At 38.3% G+C, this 18,480-nt stretch overlaps 1 protein-coding gene across 1 annotated transcript in view; it reads left to right on the forward strand.

Annotated features, from left to right (window-relative positions):
- EFCAB5 (EF-hand calcium binding domain 5) overlaps nt 1-18,480 on the forward strand; it is a 67,864-nt gene that overhangs the window by 15,269 nt on the left and 34,115 nt on the right. Inside the window, 6 exon segments of the mRNA XM_006768120.1 lie at nt 629-698; nt 4,154-4,224; nt 10,438-10,593; nt 14,584-14,683; nt 16,245-17,341; nt 17,343-17,467. Coding sequence (XP_006768183.1) covers nt 629-698; nt 4,154-4,224; nt 10,438-10,593; nt 14,584-14,683; nt 16,245-17,341; nt 17,343-17,467 — 1,619 coding nt within the window.

Below are 18,480 nucleotides of genomic sequence, written 5' to 3' on the forward strand. Positions count from 1 at the left end.
TAGAAGCAGGTGCATAGAAAGGGAGTGGACTGACAATTCTTGGGGGGGAAGGGGTGTAGGAGGTCGGGGAAGAGACTGGACAAAAATCGTTCACCTATGGATGAGGACAGTGGGGGGCGGTGAGGGCGGAGGGTGAGAGGGGAACTGGGTGGAGGGAAACTATGGTGGGAAAAAAGAGGAACAACTGTAATAATCTGAACAATAAAGATTTAATTTAAAGAAATAAAAATAAATAAAAGAGAAAAAAGAATAAAGTCTACTTTTAATAAATGGACCAAGAAGTCTGAAATTTTTTGTGTGTAATTGAAGAATGAGAAATTTTAGAGGATTCTTTGCCAAATTGTTTGCCAAAGGTGCCTTAGCGCCATCATCCCCCATATCTAAGGGTTGATAGAAATGGCCCTGGAAGGGGCAAAATGGGATCGTCCTCAGCATCCTAGTTTTTACACAAAAAGGATGGGAATCATTGAGTACATATATGTGAACTCATTTTACATATCTATAAACTAAGTGTTAATTATTACTATTCCTGTCCCTGGGTGTAAACTGAAAAATTACAGATGGCTTTAGTCTAAAATACTAAGTATATGGTAATTGAGAAGTAATACATGATCATTTTGATTTATAGATTCAGAATGCTCTTCATGATTTTTTTCAAAATCCAGATTTCAAGCTTGGTAAGCATGCCAATTACTACAGTATTTATGTTTTTTCCTCTTTTTGGGGGGAAGGGAAGGGATGCTGAATTAAGATGAAGAGTCAATATTGAGATGGATATTATTCAAAGCTCTTACCGAAGTATTTGAGCTTTTTTCTGCTCTTTAAATTTTTTTTTTTTAAATATCACCTGAGGATATTTTTCCATTGATTTTTAGAGAGAGTGTAAGAGAGAGGGAAAGATAGAGAGAAATATCGATGTGAGAGAAACACATCGATTGGTTGCCTCCTGCACAAGCCCCAAACAGGGCCCAGGCCAGGAAGGAGCCTGCAACCGAGGTATGTGCCCTTGACTGGAATCAAACCTGCGACCCTTCAGTTGCAGGCTGGTGCTCTATCCACTGAGCCAAATTGGCTAGGGCTTTTTTTCTCTTTCCTGATGGAGAATGGAGAAAAGCAGAGAAGCAATCAGTGATTTTCAATTCTTTTAGTCCAGTGCCCCATTTTATTACAAATATTCTGTAACACCCCTTTAATTATCCTGTCAAATTCCTAGAAAACATTACTTACATACACAGAATTTTTTAAAAAGATATGTCATAAATGTGATACAAAGAAATAAAAGATATAAAAATTATATGCACTGTATTTCAATACATAAATGCTAGGTTATAACTTCATTATAAGATATAACAGAGTAGTAACATTTGTACCTCCTTATAATTAATGTTTACATGTAAGAAAAGTAGCCCGGCCAGCATTGCTCAGTGGCAAGCGTCGACCTATGAACCAGGAGGTTACAGGTTGGTTCCCGGTCAGGCACATGCCCGGGTTGTGGGCTCAACTGGGCGTGCAGAAGGCAGCCAATGATTCTCTCTCAAAAAGTAAAAATTATATCCAATCAACCATTTCTTTGTATTTGAAATTTTGAAATAGGGGCTAAATGAATGTACTTGTATACATTCTATGGGTAGTAGAATGGGAGAGCTATAAAATGCAGACTGACAGGTGTGTTATATTGGAATTCAGATACAATGTATGATATTACCTCCCATTACATAATTTTCTGAATAGTGAATAGCTCTTGGCAAAATTCCAGAATGAAGCACAGTATACTAGCAATCCTCTCTCAAATTTTCACAGTAGTTACATTCTTTAAAAATTCAACAGCAAATATCTGTTCTGTGTTTATATGCAGTAAAATGGAGTTAGGTTCTAGACTATAAATAATTCTAAGCAGAATTTTCACCTACTTGCATTTCTAGCAGGAGGGAGAGAGTCTTTTCTTTGCAGGAATTGAAGGAGTTCTGCCCCTATTCCTACTCCTCATCATTGTATCAACAAAAACTCACCTACACATTTCCTCCATGCTCACTGGGGAGGAAGGAGACTATTATACCTATGGAATTTTTAAAAATCTTTTTTTATTGATTTCAGAGAGGAAGGGAGAGGGAGAGAGAAACATCAATGATAAGAGAGAATAAATGATTGGCTGTCTCCTGCACGCCCCCTACTGGGGGTCAAGCCCACAACCCAGACATGTGCCCTTGAACCCAGGACCCTTCAGTCTGCAGGCCGACACTCTATCCACTGAGCCAAACCAGCTAGGGCTACACCTATGGATTTTGATGCTTTTGCTTTCAGAGAGGTATCTTTATATGAGTTTGTGTCCTGAAGTTTACATAATTTTTAGCCAATTGATTGATTTTTGACCACTTTATTACATTGATAACAATAGATTGTCTGACATCTGTTCATACTTTTAAAAACAAAATATGCTTTACAACCTCCCAATCACTGTTCCCCAAACATAATTTGGACGTTGTTGACAGCCTTTTCTCTTCCTACCTTTTCATCCTATCCAAAAACTATAATTATTCAGTCAGCACAACCACAAGTCCCCTTTCAAAAAAAATTTAAATGACTTGTTTTATTTAGTTGGTTTTTGAAGGGGCACAAAAGGAACGAGTTAAGAGAGCTGTATTTGAGATTGTGATAAAATTAGAGAAATTTAGAACGCTCTAGTTGGCATTGATGGTTTCTTCTCTCACCTCCTACACTACACAGTATTAATTTTCTGTGCCATTTATTCATTCAATATTTACTGATTCCTCACTTAGTTCCAGATACTATGGTGGGGTAGAGAATACCAAGAGGACTAAGATATGTTCCCACTGCCCTTAAATTGCTCAAAGTCCAGCCAGGGGACTGACACATATACTTAATAACAACTGTTACTAGTAGAAACCTGTCTGGCTTGTGTAATATTCCAGAGCTTGTGGGAAGATCTGGGATGGAGATAGCAGCATTTAATGCATAAGCTTTACTAAAGCATATACAGTCCTTTTATGATAATAACTGATATATATATATATATATATATATGCCTAATATGCAAAGTGTCCCCTTGGGAGTTTGACCAACCGGGAGTTTGATCGCTTGCTAGGACATGTGCTGACCACCAGGGAGTGGTGCGGAATGAAAGAAGGCCTTGTCAGGCAGCTGGCAGCTGAGGAAGGAAGGCCCCGGCTGGCAGCTGGCAGCTGCTAGGAACCCTACTCATGTATGAATTTCATGCACTGGGCCTCTAGTCTTATAATAAGCAGTTAAACAATCAATAGTGACTAAAGAATATTTTTATGCAGCAGCCCATGATTAGCAGGAGGAACTACTGTTAGAAGTAGGAGAGGAAGCCAGGGTATTAATTTTTTCACCTTAAGCTTTCACACAATTTTCTCTTTTGTGTCTTGGTAAGGTCAATAAAGATCACATAACTGTCACATTAAATGGAAGTTTAAAAAATCTTTATTCAAACTAACTGCTACATTCACCATTATTTAGCACTCTGTTATTCATGAAAAATTTTTTCTTTGCTTTTGTGATATTATTCTCTCTTGATTTTTACATCTATCTGTGATCACCCTTTAGCAGATGTTTCTGGTTCTTCTTTTCTTTGCTTTAAATGTTGTTTTCCAGAGTTTCTTTTTTGACTTTAGTATCACTTTACACATTATACACACTTTTCTTATTCAAACCCATGACTTCTGTTAATGACTCTCATCCATGTTTCCATCCCAAACCTTCCCCCTGAGTTCCAGATTCTATTTGAAAAGATTTGCAAGGTAAGTGGTTAAGTGAAAAAAGCAAGTTGCAGATCAATATGATCATATTTATATACAGAAAACAAAAGATATGTGTATGTGTAGTCTTTTATACTATCAGTGTGCATATTTGTTTCTGCTTTATTTCAACCTGGTCATTAAAAAGGTAGGCACATTCTGTTCAGTTTTGGGGTTGTTTGGTTAAATAAAATAATAATTTTATAGTAATTGGAATGTTACCCAACTATATATCTTTTACTTTATTGCAAATATTGATGAACATTAATTAAGAAATACTTTTATGTTTTTCTTTTAAAGCACTATGATATGAATTTTTATTCATATGAATGTATTGTAACTACACTAACTAGCAAATAACCTTTATTCCATAATAGAAACACTTTTCAAACAGTTGGATATTGCTGACTCAATGGACCAAAGATTGAACAAAATCGAATTTATAGAAGTAAGAAATTATAGTATTCATTATTTGACTCAAATTATTTTGCCAGCTTTGGTGAAACTTAGAATTAAATTAAATGGAAACATAATAACTTGTTTTATTGATTCTAAGATGCACATTTTGAATATTTTAATGCCTCTGAAATTATGGTTATGTCTTATAACCAAAGGCATCTTACAATTTCTTTCAACCAGTGGTATTCATGATGTGAAAGTGTGAAAAATTCCATTGACACCTTTGGGTAAGGTAAAGAAAAACCATCTTCTTGTATTCAGTGAAATCTGGTTATACAAATAACAATGAGATCTAAAACTTACCTATGGGCCAGGCACATTTTTTAAAATTAGGAGAACTACTTATTATCAGAGCAATGCGGTAAAAATGAACACCTGGTCTTCCCAACTGGCAGAGAGGGAAGTCTTCTTTAGCAATGTCTGTTAAAATGTAACTTCTCTGATTCTTCCATGTTATTGGAGACCTCTTCATATTTCATATTTACTTAATTCTAAGATAACTTTTCTTTTTGCACTTCTAAAATCAAAATTCATCTAACAGGTGATGGGGATGTCTATGGCCTTGGTGATGATGATTTTGGTTTATATTTATTTTCCATAAGGGGGAAAACACTTTATTTTGAGGTATGATTGACATGTAAAAAGCTGTACATATTTACATATACACACTTGAATTGAATATGTATAGCTTTTAATATGTCAACTATACCCCAATAAAGTTTTTTAAAAGGTGTATCTTATAATCAATGTAGATATTTAATAAAATAATATTTTCCTCTCTTCTCCAACCTCCCAAATCTGTTCTTAAATCAATAGTCTATCTTATAATTGGTGATTTTTTTGATAATTGAAAAAAATGCTATTTGTACTTTATAAGTAAAGCAACTAATATAAAATGACAAAAAGATGGAATACTACGCTGCTGTAAAAAAGAAAGAACTCTTACCATTCGCAACAGCATGGATGGACCTGGAGAGCATTATACTAAGCAAAATAAGCCAGTCAGCATATCACATGACTTCATTCATTTGTGGAATGTAATGAATATTATAACTGATGAACAAAAATAGATACAGAGACAAAGAAACATTGAACAGACTGTCAAACTTCAGTGGGAAGGCAGGGGAGGAGTGGGGGATGGGGAAAAGAGATCATATAAACATAATCAATGGACATGGACACTAAGGGGGTGAGGGCATGTGTCAGGGGTTGGGGGTGGCTGTGGGGAGGTCAATGGGGGGAAAAGGAGACATATGTAATACTATATATAATACTTTAAACAATAAAATAAAACTTTAAAAAAAAGATGAAATTAAGAGAATTTTTAAAGAATATCTGATAATGAAAGTAAGCAATAAATAAACAAAACTGAGCAGATTTCAAGATTAAAAATAATCTAGTAGAACCAAGACTTTTTTATATTTGTAAGTGTTAAAGCTTTCTATTTGTAAATTGTAAAATTAATATAAAGGTGATAGGACACTTTAAAGCTTTATGAGTTTATAGAAAATTATAATCCTATTTAATAAAAGTATAATATGCAAATCAACCGAATGGGGGAACTACCAGTCGGCAGGGGGCGGGACTGGCAAGCAGGTGGCGCCAGGCCAGCCAAGGCACGTGCCAGCAGGTAGAGGGAGGGGACGGTGATGGGGGAGGGGCGGCAGTGACCAGTGGTGGCAGAAGGGCAATGGGGAGGACGGGGCTGGCAGCCGTCCCCTGATGACCCACAGAGGGAGGCCAGACTGCAGCTTAGGCCCACTCCCTGCAGGGAGCCATCGGTTGGACATCCCCTGAGGGCTCCCAGACTACAAGAGGGTACAAGCCAGGCTGAGGGACCCCACAAGTGCATGAATTTTTATGCACCGGGCTTCTAGCAGAATATATAAAAACTAGTGGCCTTGTGCACGAAATTCATGCACATTAAAAGGGAATTAATTAGTGCTCATTTCGGCAGCACATATACTAAAACTGGAATGATACAGAGATTAGCATAGCCCCTGCGCAAGGATGACACACAAATTCTTGAAGTGTTCCATGTTTTTTTTTTAAAAAAAAGGGAATTAGAGGAAATATTTTAATATTGCTATTTGCCCTTTCTCTATAATAGAAGTGTCAGAAATGAAAGAAGATTAGTAAAATGTAAATGAAAATCTCCCTCCTGTCAGAATCTGGGCACGCCGCAGGACCCAGAGTCAAGTCCCCGCCCACCCGCATGCACCTTGAAATTGTGTGAGACCCAGACCCAGCCAGCCCCACCCTGTCAAGCCCTGCAGGGCAGGGGGCGTGACCTCAGGTCCCCCAGTCCCAGCGCCAGGGCGGGGGGCACAGCCTCAGGTCCCCCGGACGAGGCGTGAGGGTGCAAGGGCGTGAGAGTGTGACAACCATTTGCATGTTAGCTCTTTATTATATAGGATACATTAGAAATATAAAGTAAATGAACAAAAAATTGACAATAATTGTGGCAATATTAAAACTGTTTTTGATAACAGCTCTATCTATAATAATAAAAGCATAATATGCTAATTAGACTGGACCTAATAATACTTGATACAAACTCATTAGCATTCTACATAATTCCTTTGTGGATATCTATTCATCTATCTATATAATTTTGTTTGAATGGGTGAGTTGGGCTATTACTATTAATTTTACTGATATTGCCCAACTTCTCTTCCTGAAATGAAAACAGCACATGTTCAGGTACTTTAATTATAGAGAAGAGCTGTTACTTCAACTAGAAACCAAGAAAGTATTTCTTCTATATAAATATTTATTGAACATATTTGATTATCTAATCAATAAATTATTGAGCCATCTTATATGATATGACCTAGAAGTAATATTTGGGACAATTGGTTTTTTTTAAGGGACAGTTGCTTTTAAAAAGATTTAAGGTTATTTTGTCAGAACTCGTTCAGTGAAACGAAGAAAATGAAATAAATGGCAGGCTTAAAGGCAATATGTTGTGCACAGGTGCCACCCAGTGGAGAAACTATGCCATGCAATTGCCCCGCTGATAGTTTGCAGTAGTTTCTGACTCAGTAAGCCGGAGTAGGGCCCCCAAATTCACATTTCTAACAAGCGCTCAGGTGATGTGGTCAAGGGATCCCACTTTAAGAGCCATTGATCTCATTGGGTTTTTCCTTCTAAATATGTAAGTCAGCTAAAAAGACTTTTATCCTATAAAGAAAACTTTCTTGGTCGATTTTTTTTAACCTAGCTCAAAAGGAAATATGAGCAATGGCTACAGAAAACTATTACATGAAATACCTAAGCTCTGCAAACCCAGCATCCTCTTTGTGACTCAGTAAGAGAGCTACTATAATACCCATTTCACAAATGAAGAAACTGGGAAGTTCAATGATTCACCCAAGGTTACTCAGCCAGTAAATATGGGAACTGGGATTTGAACCCAAATAGGCTCCAAATGTGAGTTCTTAACTACTATTCTTACTTCCCAAGGTAGCAGATGACCTGAACTGTGCTCACTGATCCATCAACAATAATGACAATTAGGTGGTTTGGTCAGCTAAGTAAACTAAATATTTAGAAGAGCTATTTTGCTCTGCTTCAAATTTTCCTCTTTTAATCTCGAAGCCAGTTGAATAATGGTTTATGATTCATTAGCATAGATTAAAGCCTATGTACCTCTTACATAATGCATTCTAAATTTGCCTGATAATATTACTGAGGAAGTAAAATATCAGCTATTCCCTTCATTTCAAAAATTGTCAGGGAAATATATCAGCATAATGTTTCATTTAAACAAACTGTATTACTTACTATTCTTTAATTGCATGAAACAGAAACCAACCTGAGCTAATTTAGCTGGAAATGAAATGTGCAGAATCTGAGGGCAGGAATATGATCTGGCTTCATGAAGAGACTAGAACAGGGACTTGGAAAACTTTTCTCTCTGCTTTCTGATTTACCCATCTCTGTGTACAGACTTCCTCGGTGTTTTTAGTTCACATGGAGTAATCTGGCCATCTACAAATTCTTAAGTTTAATTTATAGATCCAACCTCTCTCAGAGACCAACTGGCCATTCCCCACTCCAAATTCCAGAAACTGAATGGCTTTGTTTCGCTGAAGTATCCTCCCCTGGTCCAATCATGTATGGCTAAGGAAGTAGGATAATTTGGTACAAACTTGGCTACCAGTACAAATTTGATTACTGTTGTGCTTGGGTCAGAGGAGGGAATCACTGACTGTGAATTGGGCTAAAACTTCAAGAGGAGTCCAGTCAGAAACTCTTCCAGTGCTTAATCCATTTCTCTCTATCACGAGATATTACACTCAGGTGTAGATCAAGAGTGTAATGTTCTTGACCCATCAAATTAGCAAAGATCTGGAAGGCAATACACACCAATGGTGAGGCTGAGGAGAAATAGTCACTCATATGTTCGTGGTGGGAGCACAAAAGGGTAGTTACAAGCCTGACCAACATGAAAACCTACCAAAAATACAGATGCATTTACCTTCTAAGTTAGCAATCCCACTTCCAGGAATCTATTCAACAGGCATTAAGAAAAATGGCCCGGGGCAGAGGACCTGGGCATCTCTCCCAAGAAGACACACAAACAGCCAGCAGATATATGAAAAGATGTTCAACCTCACTAGCAATTTGGGAAATACAATTCAAAACTACAGCGAGATACCACCTCATACCTGTTGGAATAGTTATTATCAACAAGACAAGTAATAACAAGTGTTGAAAGGCTGTAGAGAAAAGGGAACTGCTAGTGGGAATGTAGACTGGTACAGCCACCGTGGAAAAGTAGTCTGGCAATTCCTCAAAAATTAGAGCTACCATTTGACCCAGCAATCCCTCTCCTGGGTATATACCCAAAGAACTCGAAAGCATGTACTCAAAAAGATCTATGCACCCCTATGTTCATTGCAACATTATTCATTGTGGCCAAGACATGGAGACAACCAAGATGTCCTTCAATAGAAGATTAAATAAAGCAGATGTGGTACATATACACAATGGAATATTACTCAGCCATAAGAAAAGACAAAATAGTGCCATTTGCAACCACATGGATGGACCTTGAGAGTGTTTGTTAAGTGAAATAAGTCAGGCAGAAAAAGCTAAGAACCGTATGATTTCATTCATATGTGGACACACACAGCGGGGTGGTGGTTGCCAGAGGGAAGAGGGTGGCGGTGGGGTGAAAGGGGCCTAATAGATGGTGATGCAAGATGATTTGACTTTGGGTGGTGGGCACGTGGTGTAATATACAGATTTTTTAACATAGAAATCCACACCTGAAACCTACATGATCCTATTAACCAATGACAACCCAGAAATTTAATAATAAAATAAATAACTATTATGAACAAAGGAAAATGGCTCAAGATCATATGAGTTTGGAATAGTGGTGGTAGAAATGTGGATTCCTCAAGATAAAACAATGTGCCCACTACATTTAAGCTGGGTCTATATAATCTCAAAACAAGTCAACCATGGACTGGTTACCCGAACACCAAATATCGATCCTTCATATTTTATTTATTGATCCTTCAACTTTTATATCTGCATCATTTTCCATCTTGCTAAGAATTTAGTGCTTAAATTGAACATGATAAGAAAGGGGCATTTGTCCCTGGACTGGAAATTTATATATATTTTTTTAAATGGCCCAGTATCATAGATGTTTCAGACTCTACACTTTCAAAAAAAACCAAGAAAATCATAGACAAAGAATACCTTATTGCAATATCAAAACAAAACAAAACAAAACAAACACCCCACCTACAATCCCCATCCCTTACACTCTAATAATTAAATGTAGTCAGTCTTGGAAAACAGACACTTTTATATGCCATACACAAAAGAAAAGCTGCATTCAAATTTTAGAGCTAGTAATTTACAGGCAACATTCTATGACTGCTGCTATTTCAAACAGTAAGGTAAATATTGTGTCCTATATAGTGCTGATGTGAGCTAAAGGGAAATTGCTTCCAAAATATCTAGTCCCACGGGTGTGTGGTGTTGGGGACTGTATTGGTCAGCTCACTCTGCTGCACAGCCTGTAGACTAGCATTAACATGAAATGCTTTATCTAAATGACAAGCAAATGAGATGGGGGAAATGGCAGCCATTAATTTCATGCACTTCAACTGAATCCTAAGAAAAACCCAAGGAAAGAGCACAGTTTTAAATCGATCACTTTTCCTCTTTCTCTCTGCAGTACGTCTCTTCGCACATTGCAGACTTGAAAAGTGAAATATTTGAAGAACTCCTTAAGCACCTTTGCCACAGTGCAGATGAATTCCGGGAGGTCGTAAGAACGGATATGCGGAGGCAAATGTTTGTTGAACTCTTCCTGCACTGTGACTGTGGGAAGGTAGGGTAAGACCCTTAAAGCCATGTTTCTTAAACTATTTGTTGTAAAGGACCAGTTTTTAGTTTGTCGTTAATGGTGATATTTTTAATTTCCCATCTGCTGTGGAATGGTACTCAATGAAAATGGATTACTAAGGGGGGGAAAGGACATACAAAATACAACTCATATTTTTATTGTCAGGTTCAACTCTGATTTAGCATCTGTTACTTTCTCAAATTTGCTAGATGCTATTTTCAATTTATGTATACTTCTCACCACAGACTTGTACCAGCATATAACTTATCTCTAAATCTCTTTCCCATTCTTAAGAATGGTTGCTTCAGATTGTTTTTGCTTGCTCTCTTTTCTGGTGGCTTCTTATCAAAAAAAAGCTGCTGGGAATAGGGAGTCTACTACATCTTATTATATTACTTCTTTAAAACAAAAGTTTGTATCAAAAAGTATTTCTAAGAGTGGTACTTGGGAGGATACTGGTGTGCTAGGATACCAAATGGATTTGCAGAATAGATACAAATTTTACTGATATATATTTGTTTATGAACTTTGTACCCCCATGTTCCAGAAAAGATTGCAACAAGGAACACATATTAAAAGTAGGATGAAAGAAGTAAGAAATAAGAGAGATGATAGTAACTGAAGCTAGGAATAAAGCCCCAAATGCCTATTTTACTGGCATAAATATTTGTTCTAGGTTGCCTACAAGTTTGAATCTAAGCTTCCTAGCCGTGAATGTGAAAAGGGAAACATGAGCAAACATTCTATTGGCGTGTTTAAGATAAATGCAAACTGATATTAAGAAGAAGTACAGAAAATTGGGGTTCAAAGTCAGCAGTTCCTCCCACAAGTACTCACAAAGGGATTTTATGTGTTGAAGTGAAGGTCCATTATGCCAGACATATAATAAATGAAACAATGATTTTCTTGGGGAAATTTCTTAAATGTAGGTAAATGATACCACACCTGACTGCAATTCAGAAAAAGCAAGTCTTGAAGGAGCCAATATATTGCAGTCTAGGTTCTCAGATCCCTGCTAATTTGGCTTAGGTCAGGAATATATATATATTAAAATATATTTTTATTGATTTCAGAGAGGAAGGGAGAGGGAGAGAGAGATAGAAACATCATCAATGATGAGAGAGAATCATTGATTGGCTGCCTCCTGCACACCCCACACTGGGGATTGAGCTTGCAACTGGGCATACACCCTGACCGGGAATCGAACCGGTGACCTCTTGGTTCTGGGGTTGACTTCAACAACTGAGCCATACTGGGTTGGGCAGAAATCTATATATATAAAAGCCTAAGCAACTGTTCAACCGGTAGCTATGATGCACACTGACCACCAGGGGGCAGACGCTCAACACACAGGCATGGAAACATGGAACAGACTGATAAATCTCAGAGGGAAGTGGGGAGGTGGGAGGGTGGGAAGAGATCAATCAAAGATCTTATATGCATACTAGAGGCCCGATGCATGGAGTTGTGTACCAGTGGGGTTCCTCAGCCTGGTCTGCAAGGATCGGGCCGAAATCAGCAGTCCAACATCCCCTAAGGGGTCCCAGATTATGAGAGGGTGCAAGGCAGGTCAAGGGATGCCCCCCCACCCCCCTGAGTGCATGAATCTGTGCACCAGGCCACTAATCTATAATAATAAAAGTATAATATACTAATTAGACCAGATGTCCTTCCAGACAACCTTCTGGATGAAGCCAGGGCTGCAAGGGAAGCCCAGGTCCTGTGTGCCAGAGGGAAGCCGGTGCTGGTAGCAGGGGGAAGGAAGGCCTACTCTTGCATGAATTTCATGCATTGAGCCTCTAGTATATTTTATAAAATCTGAAATGTCTATGTGTCCTGTTGAATATTACTTCTTTTAACGGAACTTATAATAAGTATTGGTGACATGGAGGTCAAGATTTTACTCTCCAATAAATGCCTGGATACCAACTATTCATAGTTGGCTAATTTAATACCAATTCATGTGCTATAACAAACATAGCAGGATCATACTTAGAGACATGAACTCTTGCATTTCTTCCCAGTATTCAAAGAGAAGTTATGTGCTGATCTTGTAGGTAAGATAGATACAGTTTAGAATAAAGCAGTTTCTGAATATTTTTAACCAATAGCTGAGACAAGAGTTCAAAAGCCTGTACTTTCACTTGAAAATCCTGGGCTCCTGAAAGAAAAAAAGAAAGAGTCAGAGTAAGGAAGAATGCAAAATATGACATCAAAGCACTTTTTCTATCACTGGGAAATTGTGACCAGCGGATGGAAGGAGGAGGTAGTAGAGGGGATGTGACTAGGGGTTTGAGGTTTTCTGGATCCCTAAGTCAGAGTTAGTATCTGATCCCCCGCCCTCGAGCCCCAGTCAGGACTGAAGGTAATATTATAGACACTCAGAAATCCTAAGTAGGTTGAGGAGAAATTTAAGAGCAGCAGGGTTTATGCTTCTTTACCCGGGTTTAGCTCAGAGACTGCAAGCTTCGTGGAGAAGTCCTGAATCTAACATAATACTAAAGAGGGAGGGTAAGTGCTGCAGAAGAGTCTAGGTAGGTGGGCCGGAGGTTAGTCCCACTCCTGTGGCTAGAGGAAAGGTGATGAGTATTCCCAAATACCTGTGTGTGAAGGGGAGTGGGTGTGCAAAGGTGGCAGTAAAAGTTCTGTGCGTACCTCCAAGAAGACACCCTGGCCAGTTAGAGCATTGTCCTGATATGCCAAGGGTGTGGGTTTGATCCCTGGTCAGGGCACATATAAGAATCAGCCAATGAAGGCATAAATAAGTGGAACAACAAATTAATGTTTCTTTCTCTCCCCCCTTCTCCCACTTCCTTTCTCTCTCTAAAATCAATAAATAAAAAGTAAAAAGAAAAGATAATGCACATAGTATACAATTCATTAATTGTCTTTCTATTTATTTACCCTAGGGAAATGTTTACACAGGAGATGTGTATAAGGACATCCATTATACACATTATTTTTGGTATCAAAATACTGGAAATAATCTAAATGCCCATCAAAAGAAGGATTTTTTTTAAATTGCGGTTTTCATATTACAGAATACCATACAGTTAAAAGAAATAAAACAATATTTCTTTATATACATGAATCAGATCTCAATGTTGTGTAAATAAGAGCAATTTTAAGGATAATTGAAATGCTTATAAAAAGGTTTTTTTTAAGCGGGGGAGCATTTGAGATCTTGTTTCCTAGCATGTCATCAGTTTGGCTCAAATTAACTCTTTATAAAAAAAAAAATTTTTTTAATGTAAAAAAGGATACATGTACTATGATATCAATTATATATATTTTTTTGTTTGTTTGGTTGGTTTATCCTCCCCCAAGGACATTTTTTCCATTGTTTTTTAGAGAGAGTAAAAGGGAATGAGGGAGAGAAACATTGATGTGAGAGAAACACATTGATTGGTTTGCCTCCCGCATATGCTCTGGGGGCCAGGGATAGACTCTGCAACCCTTTGGTCTGCAGGCCGATGCTTTAACCACTAAGCAACACCAGCCAAGGCTCAGTTATAGATTTTTAAAGTACATACAAAAAATGTTAACAATCATCATTTCTGGATGCAGGGAATACAAAGTGTTAGTTTTATCATTTTCTTATTTTTTCTGTAATTAACTTTTTCCCAAAATAAAAATGTGAAAAAAGAACAAGTAGGGAGCAGTTAATTGTCCTAAGCATCATACTTAGATCAGATTAGATGAGAATTGAACATTGTACATTGGATTAAACAATTACGTCAGTAACAAATATTTGTTAAGCATCTGTTAAGTGAAAGGCATTTTGACACGTCACAAAATGGGAAATAGAGTGTAAGCCTAAAGAGGTAAGGTATAGCTTTCCCAACTTTGACTTTGCAGATTTTATTTATATGACGATGGTGGTGATGGTAGTGATGAATGTTTCAATAAGCCATATTCTGTCTACATAAAAATCTCAAATCTCTTATAACACCTAATTGCCAACTTTCTGCTTAGGTAGGGTTTTTGGATCGGCAGAGGACATTGGCCTTGCTGGAAACGTTCTATGACCAAAGTCCAAAAATGCTTAGACGTTTACTCCGAAACCCAAGACAATGTAAGTGCCACTCAGAGGGAGTATGCTCAAACTGAAATGATGAAGTACACTAATCTATATATATAAAAGCCTGAATGATTGGCCAACTGGCGGGTAGCTATGATGCACAATGACCACCAGGGGGCAGACTCAATGCAGGAGCTGCTAAGCTTTGGTGACTTGGCAGCTCCGGTTCTCGGCAGAGAGCAGGAAGCCCGATTCCAGGGTGTGTCACCCAAGAACTGCCCTCTTGTAATCCGGGACCCCTCGGGGGATGTCAGAGAGTCTGTTTCAGCCCAATTCCCGCAGGCCAGGCCTAGGGACCCCACCGGTGCACGAATCTGTGTACTGGGCCTCTAGTATGATAATACAAGGCCATTCCATCCCTGTGGAATTTCTTCACATGTCTCTCTTAGATCATGATAGCTATATCTAGTTGTTCTTCCCTACAAAATTCACTCTTTATCACGACTAGATGTATTTTTCACTACAGTGCAATACTAAAAGTTGTCAATCCAGAACTCAATTTTAAATGTATTCAAATGAAGAAATGTTTTAGTGACAATCTGAATGTTGCAGAAATTTAGTTGGTAATGGTAATTCCAGTTTTAATGTCCAATTTAGAATTCTAAGATTTTGAAGAAAAATGTCCCCTTCTCTCAAGCATTTTTACTTGTACAACTTTACTGTACATATACAGTGAAATTTTTATATTACCAACCAAAACAAATAGGAGTAGCAGTTTTATTTTTATTTTTTAAAGAGAAAGTCATTAAATGGATGGGTTTTCCAAAGAATGTCAGTATCTTATTTCTGTATGATAATTTCTTACTTGGATACTTAAAAATCTGTGGATGATGTACATAGACTATTCCCTTAAACCCATGGGAGTCACAATTTTATAGCTTAAATACTAAATGTTTTAGAAGGGAGAGGCAATCTTTGGCATGGTCCCACTCTTTGTAGTCCAGGTCACCAATGTTGTTTTGGTGTGGTGTTCTTTTTTAACAGTGGGATTCTGCTGAATGCTGTTCAATCTTTTCCTAGAATTCTGAGCCAAGTGTCCACATAAGTTGTTGAGGAAAAGAATCAAGGAAGGAAGAAAGAAAGGTAGAGAAAAAGGAAAGGAGAGAAAATGAATATTGGAAAAAATAGCACAGTGAAAAATTGTCATGCTTTTATTTTGATATTGCAGATATTGAAAAGGCATTTGAGGACATGTGTCCCCTTCCTCATTCCATGCTAGCCTCATTGTGGGAGGACTGAAAGTAGAGAATAAGTTGTATTTGTCTTGGCAGTTTAAGCAACCCCCCAACTAGCAAAAGAGGAATCATGTTCATTTTCAAACCACAACTTTTAGGAAGGGATACTTTCTAATTTATAGTAGTGAGCATCTTTTATGTTCAATTGGATACCTTTTTGGTTTTTATTGTGTTGCAGGGAAAGGTAACTGATATTTATTTAAAGTAATAGGCCTATATTATAATCACTGTGCTCAATGCTTTTTTGCATTAACTTACTAGTTCTGATTCTGTATTATAAGATCAATTGTTTAGGTAAATGCTTTGTTCTTTTGCATTAGGGCCACTCATTGAATTTGAAGAGATAGAGTTGCCTGAGTTCTGGGGAGACATGGATAATCAGAAACACATTTATGAAGACTTTGACAATGTGTACTTAGAGATGAATGCATCACTGTCTGAAAAAAATGCTAGTAAAAGACAAAGTAAATTGCTCAAAAGACCAGAAGAGCTACATAAATATGATAAACATAAAAAATCAACACTATTGCCGAGCCTACCAGAACAGCAGGGGGGAGCAATTGCAGGACAAGACCCAGACAAAATTTTAAGTGAAGGTCTAAACTCAGAGTCAATAACAGCACAAGGACAGCAGAAAGGGGCAGCAGTGCGACCAGGATCACGCAGAGGGTCACGCAAAATGTCAGTAATAGAAGAACCACAAAAAGATTCAACTGCAGAACGAGGATCACGCAGAGGATCACGCAGAATGTCAGTAATAGAAGAACCACATAAAGGGTCAAAAGAAGAGCCAAGCAGAGAGCCAGCAGCAGAACAAGGAGTACCGAGAGAGGCAACTGTATTAGAAGAATCACTCAGAGAGTCGGGAATAGAAGGATCCAGCAGAGAGTCAGAAGCAGAACAAGGAGTACAGAGAGGGGCAACTGCAGAAGAAGGGTTTAGAGAGTCACGAAGAGGATCACGCAAAGGATCACGCAGAATGTCAGTAATAGAACCATATAAATTGCCCACTGAAAGACTAGAATCACCCGGAGAGTCAGTAGCAGAACCAGGATCACAAAGAGGGTCAACTGATGAAGAACCTCTTAAAGAGCCAATAACACGAAGAGGATCACGCAGAGGATCACGCAGAATGTCAGCAGTAGAAGAGCCATATAAATGGCTCGCTGAAAGACATGAATCACCCGGAGAGTCAGTAGCAGAACCAGGACTGCAAAGAGGGTCAACTGCAGAAGAAGCACCTTCCAGAGAGTCACTAACATCAAAAGGGTCACGCAGAGGATCGCACAGAATGTCCTTAACAGAACCGCATAAAGCGTCAACTGAAGAACTAGAATCACTCAGAGAGACAATTCCAGAGGAACAGGACATAGCCTCAACTTCACAATCAAGGGAAGGTAATATCTTAAAAGAAAGTGAAAACATCTAGGGAGGTTACTTCCTTTGTGCACACTGAAATCCTTCCACAAGAAGAGAATACTCAGGAGCAAATACATGAAGGGAAGCTATTCATGATTTCTGAACTACTGCAAGAAAAAGATTAGTATGAAGTAGAAAAGATCATCAGTTCTCTGTTTTGTGGAGTGGTTTTTATTTTTTAAAATATATTTTTATTGATTTCAGTGAGGAAGAGAGAGAGAGAGAGAGAGAGAGAACATCAATGATGAGAATCATTGATCTGCTGCCTTCTGCATGCCCCACGCTGGGGATCGAGCCGACTGGGGATCGAGCTCACTGGAGATCGAGCCTGCAACCTGGGCATGTGCCCTGACTGGGATAGAACCATGACCTCCTGGTTCATAGGTCTATGCTCAATCACTGAGCCACACTGGGCAGGCTGTGGAGTGGTTTTTAAAGTCTTCAGAAAATACTCATTTCAATTGGGATCTTTTCTGATATATCAGATCATTCAAATCTCAGACATATTTTGCTACTCGGCATGAGTCTAGACCAGGGGTGGGCAAACTTTTTGACTCGAGGGCCACAATGGGTTCTTAAACTGGACCGGGGGGCCAGAACAAAAGCGTGGATGGAGTGTTTGTGTGAACTAATATAAATTCAAAGTAAACATCATTACATAAAAGGGTACGGTCTTTTTTTTTTTTTTTTTTAGTTTTATTCATTTCAAACGGGCCGGATCCGGCCCGCGGACCGTAGTTTGCCCACAGCTGGTCTAGACCTTGACCAAGCAATTAAATGCAAACCATAAAGACTCTATTAACAGACATATGTAATACCTTAATCAATAAAAATTAAAATTAAAAAAATAAAAATAAGACTCTATTATCCATTTACCTAGAATTCTTGTGGGTTTTTTTTTAGAAAGTGGATGGGAGGGGGCAGAGACAGAGTGAGAGAAACATGATGTGAGAGAGACACATAGATTGGTTGCCTCCTGCATGCGCCCCGACAAGGGCTGGGGATCAAGCCTGCAACAAGGTGTGTGTCTGTGTCCTACTTTGGAACCAAACCTGGGACCCTTCAGTCTGCACTATCCACTGAGCAAAACTAGAAACCCACTTATAAGGAAGAAATCTGGTAATGTTGCACATAGAA

Source organism: Myotis davidii, unplaced genomic scaffold (genome assembly GCF_000327345.1).
Source record: "Myotis davidii unplaced genomic scaffold, ASM32734v1 scaffold363, whole genome shotgun sequence".
NCBI classification, from domain to species: domain Eukaryota; kingdom Metazoa; phylum Chordata; class Mammalia; order Chiroptera; family Vespertilionidae; genus Myotis; species Myotis davidii.